The following is an 8,218-nucleotide window of genomic DNA, read 5'->3' on the forward strand; positions in this document are numbered from 1 at the left end:
CTAAAGGATCATATCAACTTGTGGAAAATGGGCATCTGATGACCCTTTTAAAATATTTTAAAATACCAAAAAAATCAATAAAATGCTACATACGAGTAAATAATTTAAGCGTTGTCAGTGTAATTCCTTTGAAATGACTATAACAGGCAGAATGAATCAATTTAGATATTATATATGTCTCTCTGTGTGTTTTTGCAGTGCCTACATCAGAAACTAAAGGAGCGTTCAGACTCGCTCAGCTCTGTAGGTTCTGTGACATTGAATCCACGGCGTGTAACGCCACCGGCGTCTGCGAATCCTTGTGCAACATCTCCTCCATCTGCGAGAATCCCAACGAGGTCTGCGTCAGCGCCTGGTATGAGTCACTTTTCTATGTTATACATCTATGTTTTTGTTTACAGACTCAATCTGCAAATCTGAATCTGCATTTGCTCTGCATTCAGTATCACTGCTGTCTAGACATTCGTATTTCCGATATCAATCTCTACATGAACTCTCTGTATTCGTTCAGTATGAATGTCGACCACGACTGCGTTAATCAGGAAATAGCTTCACTGTGATACAGGAAATACTGTCTGACTTCCAGACAATCCCGCAGGAAATAGTTCAGTTTGGCTCGCAGACTAACTCTGAGAGTGAAAAAACACAGTCAGAGTGATCGTGACAGAAAGAGTTTAAAGGAGTAGTTCAGCCGAAAATTAACATTTGGCGAGTTTGTTTCTTCATCAGATTTGTAGAAATGTAGCACTGCATCAGTGTCTCAGCAATGGATGCTCTGCAGTGAATGGGTGCCGTCAGAATGAGAGTCCAAACAGCTGATAAAAACATCACAATAATCCACAAGTAATCCACACCAGTCCAGTCCATCAGTTAATGTCTGGAGAAGACAAAATAAACAAATCCATCATTACGACGTGTTTAACTTCAAACTATTGCTTCTGGCTAGAATCCATAATAATACAAAAAGAAAAGAAAATATGGAGTAGCTCAATTTCCTAACATATGTTACAGAACAATATAATATAGGAGTTTTTAATGTCTTTGAAAGAAGCCTCTTCTGCTCACCAAGGTTGCATTTATTTGATCAAAAATACAGTAAAAATAGTGAAATATTATATCATTTAAAATAGCTGTTTTCTAAGTGAATATCTGTTCAAATGTAATTTATTTCTGTGATCAAAGCTGAATTTTCAGCATCATTACTCCAGTCTTCAGTGTCACATGATCTTCATAAATCATTCTAATATGCTGATTTGCTGCTCAAGAAACATTACTGATTATTATCAATGTTGAAAACAATATTTTTGTGGAAACTGTGATGCAATAAAATTTTTTCGGATTCGCAGATGAATAGAAAGTTCAAAAGAACAGCATTTATTTGAAATAGAAATCTTTTGTAACTTCATAAATGTTTTTACTGTCAATGTAATGCGTCCTTGTTGAATTAAAATATTAATTTCTTTCAAAAAATTTCCCAAACGTTTAAAGCAGTATATATTTGGTTTTAAAGAGGACACACTTCTGGTATTCTCAGATTGACTGAATAAAAGCCAATCAGCTCACAATGTGCATGTTGTGTTTCAGGAGGAGAAATAAAGGGAACCCCATCATCGAGACGGTGTGTCACAATCCGGCGCTCCCGTTTCACGGTCAGTATCTGACGGACTACAACAACTCCGTCTGTCTGATGAAGCAGGTGAAGGGCATGGAGGAGGATTTCTACATCTGCTCCTGCAGTCAGGAAGAGTGCAACGATCCACTCTTCTTCCCTGACGGTGAGTGAGATGTGAATGACAGGAGCTAGAGTTTATTTTTGAAAGAAATTAATACTTGTATTCAGCAAGGATGCATTCAATTGATCAGAAGTGACAGTAAAGACATTTAGAATGTTACAATAGATTCCTATTTCAAATAAATGCTGTTCTTTTGAACTTTCTATTCATCAAAGAATCCTGAAAAATAAAATGTATCAGTTTCCACAAAAATATGAAGCAGCACAACTGTTTTCAACATTGATAATAAGATTTATATTAAGAGTTTAATAATAAGAGTTATTAGTTACAATTGATATACTAATATAACAAAAACAGAAATGAAAAATATATAAAAAATAGACATAAAAAAAAAACTAATAAAGAAAACTACAATTAAAATGGAAAATATAAAAATAATTCAAAATATTAATACAAAATATAACAGTATCTGTCTGAATGCACAGAAAATAAAATAGTTCATATAATATTTAATAACTTTCCCCTCTTGAGAGTGACAGTCAGTATTTTCTGAAGCTCTTCACTGACTTACTATTTTTACATAAACTATTTATTTTTTAAAGTTTGTGCCATATTCATGTAAAGGTCCAGGAAATGTAAAAGTCTGTGGTCTTTTGAAAGAAATTAATACTTTTATTGATCAAGGACACATTAAATTGATCAAAAGTGCCAGTAAAGACATTTATAAAGTTACAATAGATTTCTATTTCAAAGAAATGCTGTTCTTCTGAACTTTCTATTCATCAAAGAATCCTGAAAACTAAAATGTATCACGGTTTCCACAGAAATATTGGGCAGCACAACTGTTTTCAACATTGATAATAATCAGAAATGTTTCTTGAGCAGCAAATCAGCATATTAGAATAATTTCTGAAGATCATGTGGCCCTGAAGACTGGAGTAATGATGCTGAAAATTCAGCGCTGCATCACAGAAATCAATTACATTTTAACAGATATTCACATAGAAATCAGCTATTTTAAATTGTAAAAATATTTCACAATATTACTGTTTTTACTGTATTTTTGATCAAATAAATGCTGCCTTGATGAGCAGAAGAGACGTCTTTTCAAAACATTAAAAAATCTGAATGATTCCAAGCTTTTGAGCAGTGATGATATAACAGTCAGATGATCACTTCCTGTCTAAGTGGGCCGTTCTCGATCAGAATAAGAATATTAAGACTCATACCTCACAGTTTTGACTCTTTCACACTGTGCTGTAGGTCAGTTTAAACGCACTCTTGGGGTAAACTGTGCGAGTCGTTTTCTATAATGTCTCCGGGGAGCTGCTGAAGCGTTCAGACGTGTGGTTTCCTGTCTGTGTCTAAAGATCATCGCATGCAGAGATCTTGTTTTTTTAGCCGCGTGTCATTTCTGTGCATCTGTGTGTGCACGTGTGCGGTTTGTGTTTGGTTGCACATCACTATGTTTACTGTAACGTGTATCATTAGGGAGTTTTGTGCGAGGAAAGGACCACTAACGTTTATTTCTGCTTCTGACTAGAGTCTAGTTTTAGATTCGTTACACAGGAAGCTGCCTCGTGTGATTCTGAGAGGAAACTTTTGCTGCAGAAAATATCTGTCTGTCCACATGTAAAAACTGCTGAATGTTGTGATGTTCAGCCTCTTGATTTTTGTGTTGTTTTCCAGTATTTAAATGTTTCTGAATCACATTTACATAAGATGAATTTTTTTTTTTCCAAAAGTTTTCTGAGAAATTGTGAAGTGTCAGGAAAAAAAAAAAAGACTTCACTTTCTGCATTCTCAAACACATTAATTCACAGACTATGCAGTCAAATGGCATAATATTGAGAACTAAGCAGAATGGTCATTTTTGTTTGTGAAAATCTAGTTTAGTTGCTTCTTGCAACTCAAACTAAATCCTGACGCTGTTTCAAAGGGTTTGATGCCACTAATTGTATTAGTTTAGTGATTAGTTAGCACTTTCTCAGAAGTGCTCATAAAGCTTTTATTTTGTTTCCTGTGTGCTTTTACTCCCGGACGTTGTGTCAAGTCAGACAATCAGATTGGAAATGAATTTTTCAACAGATCTTTACAGCATTGTGTACAATAAAAATGTATGACATTTTAGATGGACAGTACATCCTTAAAAAAACGACCCTCTAACACTAGTTTTCTCTATTCTTTTGTTACATGTTCTGCACTAGGCTAACCGCGACTTGTCACAGCACTTACATATTATTGCTCTTGTTGGTTTTGATTGCTTCTATTGTCCTCATTTTATAAGTCGCTTTGGAAAAAAGTGTCTGCTAAATGACTAAGTGTGTGTGTGTATATATACTGTACATACATACATATATGTATTTAAAGTAATAACAATTTTACAGTTTTTACATATTATTGTTATATATTTCAGTACATATAATAATATCTGTTATATATAATTGAATGGACAGCACATCTGTCCATCACAGCTTTGTTTTCATTCATTTGTTTTAATTAATTTTAAAATGAGAGTTTTTGAGAACATTTTTCTCTAAAAGTAAATAAATAAATACATGCATACATAAAAGAAAAAAGCTCCAAGCAAAAAAGGAATAGTAATTTTATTTATTTGTAAAATTTTTCATCATTTTATGCGCTTTTGTCATTTTCATTATATTTTTAATATATTACTAATTAGGTTGAATTATTATTTTTTTTTTCAGTTTTAGTTCCTTATTTATTTTAAGTTGGTAATTTGAGTGCTTTGGCTTAAAGGGATAGTTCACCCAAACATGAAAATTCTGTCATTAATTACTCACCCTCATGTCGTTCCAAACCCATAAGATCTTCGTTCATCTTCGGAACACAAATTAAGATATTTTTGATGGAATCTGAGAGCTTTCTGACCCTCCAAACTGCAATGCTCCTAACACGATCAGGGTCCAGAAACATAGTAAGGACCAGCGCCAGGGTGACGCGGAGGAGATGCATTGTTGAATAAAGTCGTTATTTTTGTTTTCTTTGTGCACGAAAAGTATTCTCGTATCTTAAAAAAATTACGGTTAAACCCCTGGGGCCAGTTGTTCAAAAAGTTTAATCTGGATCAGAATGATCTGGATTTGGAAATCCCAGGTTTTGCGATCCAGGTTTTGTGCTGGTTTTTCAAAGCAAAATTGGAGTGGATCACCCTGATCCAGATACACACTTCTTCAGATTTCCAAATCTGGATTACTAGTGCTCTACGGAGCCCCATAAGTTTTATTACATTTTTGTTCCTGAAATCCACCCTTCTGCTGGGATCAGAATAATCCTTTATTTTTGGGGATCAAAGTACCCCAATCTTACTAAAACATTTTGCACAACACAAACTGAGGATTTAATCCAGATCAAGATTGGATTTTGTGATCTAATCTGAATTCAGAATCCTTTTTTTCTTTTGAACAACCCATTTTCAAGATTTGATCCAATCCGATTGCCAAAATCCAATCAGATTACTTTTGAACAATTGGCCCCTGGATTTTAATCTTAATCCTATTTGATTCTGGCTCTGAAACTGACTTTGATTCTAAACCTGGATCTGAATCTCATTGTGACTCTGAATCTGATTTGGAATTGTGCTGTCTATGGAGGGTCAGAGAGCTCTCGGAATTCATCAAAAAATATCTCAGTTTGTGTTCTGAAGATGAACGGAGGTGGGTTTGGAACGACATGCGGGTGAGTAACTTTATTTCAGGTAACAGACATGTCTGTAATAGTTCTGTTTTAAATAAACCGGTAGTAATTTTCCTCTGGTGTTCCTGTGCAGTGTCAGCTCCTCCAGAAGGCGTTGAGAGGAATCTCCCACCGGTGCTGTTGGTCAGTCTGGTTCCCGCGTTGATCGCTGTCGTCGTTCTCCTCTCGGCCTTCTACTGCTATCGCCTGTTTCGCCAGCAGAACCTCAAAGCACCCAAGACCAAAGGCATCGACAGCGAGACCTGTGCGATCATCATGAGCGACGACGACCGATCCGACAGCAGCTCGGCCAACGCCAACAGCCTGAACCACAACACCGAGCTGCTCCCCATCCAGCTGGACGTTATAGTCGGGAAAGGCCGCTTCGCTGAAGTCTACAGAGCCAAACTCAAGCAGGGAGCGACGGACGAATCCTTCCAGATGGTAGCGGTCAAAATATTTCCCTACGACGAGTACGCCTCGTGGAAAACCGAGTGGGAGATTTTCTCCGACGCCGAGCTTCGGCATGAAAACGTGCTTCAGTTTCTGACCGCCGAGGACCGGAAGGCGGAGCGACGCTATTGGCTGATAACGGCCTATCACGAGCGAGGGAACCTGCAGGAGTTCCTGACGCAGCACGTGATTGGCTGGGACGAGCTGTGCCGATTGGGTGGGTCTCTGGCGAGGGGTGTGGCTCATCTCCATGCCGACCGGACGTCATGCGGACGCGCTAAAGTGGCCATCGTGCACCGCGACCTGAAGAGCGTGAATGTGCTGGTGAAGTCGGACCTCAGCTGCTGCCTGTGTGACTTCGGTCTCAGTCTGAGACTCCATAACTCCATGTCTCCTGAAGAACTGGCCAACAGCGGACAGGTGAGAGTGTGCCGTCACTACTGACCCAAACCCTGGCTCATTTTCAGGAAAATTCCATGTCAGTTATTAATATATTATATTATTTATTATATCTATTATATTAATAATTAATTATTTTAATTATAGGCCAATACTATAAACTAAATAGTTGTGTGTATGTGTGTGTGTGTATATATATATATATATATATATATGTATGTATGTGTGTGTATGTGTATAATTTCTATATTAATATAATCTATTTTTAATTAGTATATAGTATTATTATTTCATTAAAATAATTAATTATGAATAAAGCATATATTAATTAATCATGTACTAAATAATATATTAATTTAATAAACAAATTAAATTAGATATATAAGGTTATGTAAAGGTTATTTTTATAAATTGTTTTTATGCAATATATTTAGGAAAAAAATATTCTTAAATGCATTTATTTATTTAATATTACTATTTCATTGCATTTTTCTTTCAAAATGTTCATGTTTTAAAAATCAAGCATCTATCTATCTATCTATCTATCTATCTATCTATCTGTCTATCTATCTATCATCCATCTATCCAACCATCTATCTATCTATCTATCTATCTATATGTATGTCTGTCTGTCTATCTGTCTGTCTGTCCCTCCATCCCTTCATCCCTCCATCTGTAAGGACTATAAATCATCCAGCTTTAAAGCTTTTCAAACTTTTCCCCAAACCTTACCAGTTTAACTCTATCTATCATCCATCTATCCATCCATCCATCTATCCATCGTTCTATCCATCTATCTATCGTTCTATCTATCGACCTAATCCATTTCATTTCTCTATCCAAATGTTCATGTTTTACAATTGTTAAATAATAATAATTAGCAGATACGACACATTTTATGCTCAATGTTATCACATGCTCAAAAATAATAATGATGATGATAATGTCAGCATGATTAAAGCATTATATTTAAAGAGGAAACGACACGGCGCAACGCTGAACTGAAAGTGTAGAACAAACACTTATCTAGAAAAAATTAAAGCATTATATACGCACAATTTGTTTCTTGTTATTTTAAAATTCTGTATAACTTCTGATATAACAGAGTGATATTTAGCAGGAAAAGAAGCATTTCAAAATAAAGGTCTGTAGTTCTATCTATCTATCTATCTGTCTATCTGTCTATCTATCATCCATCTCATCTATCCATCCATCCATCTATCCATCGTTCTATCCATCCATCTATCGTTCTATCTATCGACCTAATCCATTTCATTTCTCTATCCAAATGTTCATGTTTTACAATTGTTAAATAATAATAATTAGCAGATACGACACATTTTATGCTCAATGTTATCACATGCTCAAAAATAATAATGATGATGATAATGTCAGCATGATTAAAGCATTATATTTAAAGAGGAAACGACACGGCGCAACGCTGAACTGAAAGTGTAGAACAAACACTTATCTAGAAAAAATTAAAGCATTATATACGCACAATTTGTTTCTTGTTATTTTAAAATTCTGTATAACTTCTGATATAACAGAGTGATATTTAGCAGGAAAAGAAGCATTTCAAAATAAAGGTCTGTAGTATGTTTTATATTAAAAATGTAATTGAATTACACACCAAAAAGAGTTAAATCTGTCAGATAATGTGAGTTTACATTCATTATATGAGCTCACAGAAGCTCTGCTGGTTTTCTCAGGTGGGAACGGCGAGATATATGGCTCCTGAGGTGCTGGAGTCCAGGCTAGACCTGGAGAACATCGAGTCCTTCAAACAGGCCGACGTTTACTCCATGGCCCTGGTTCTGTGGGAAATCATGTCCAGATGCAACGCTATCGGAGGTAAGAAACGTCCATCAGTGGTTACACTCACCATATTACATACACACACACACACACACACACACACACACACACTCACACAC

The 8,218-nt window shown here is 35.7% G+C and overlaps 1 protein-coding gene across 1 annotated transcript in view; it reads left to right on the top strand.

Moving 5' to 3' along the window:
- The window catches only part of LOC107703987 (TGF-beta receptor type-2-like), an 18,338-nt gene that overhangs the window by 6,952 nt on the left and 3,168 nt on the right, over positions 1-8,218 (top strand). The window contains exons 4-7 of the mRNA XM_016506837.1: positions 199-355; positions 1,585-1,775; positions 5,524-6,302; positions 7,994-8,135. Of these exons, the coding sequence (XP_016362323.1) occupies positions 199-355; positions 1,585-1,775; positions 5,524-6,302; positions 7,994-8,135 (1,269 nt within the window). The remainder of the gene's footprint in view (positions 1-198; positions 356-1,584; positions 1,776-5,523; positions 6,303-7,993; positions 8,136-8,218) is intronic.

The sequence above is a fragment of the Sinocyclocheilus anshuiensis genome, unplaced genomic scaffold (assembly GCF_001515605.1).
Source record: "Sinocyclocheilus anshuiensis isolate Anshui unplaced genomic scaffold, SAMN03320099.WGS_v1.1 scaffold61, whole genome shotgun sequence".
NCBI classification, from domain to species: domain Eukaryota; kingdom Metazoa; phylum Chordata; class Actinopteri; order Cypriniformes; family Cyprinidae; genus Sinocyclocheilus; species Sinocyclocheilus anshuiensis.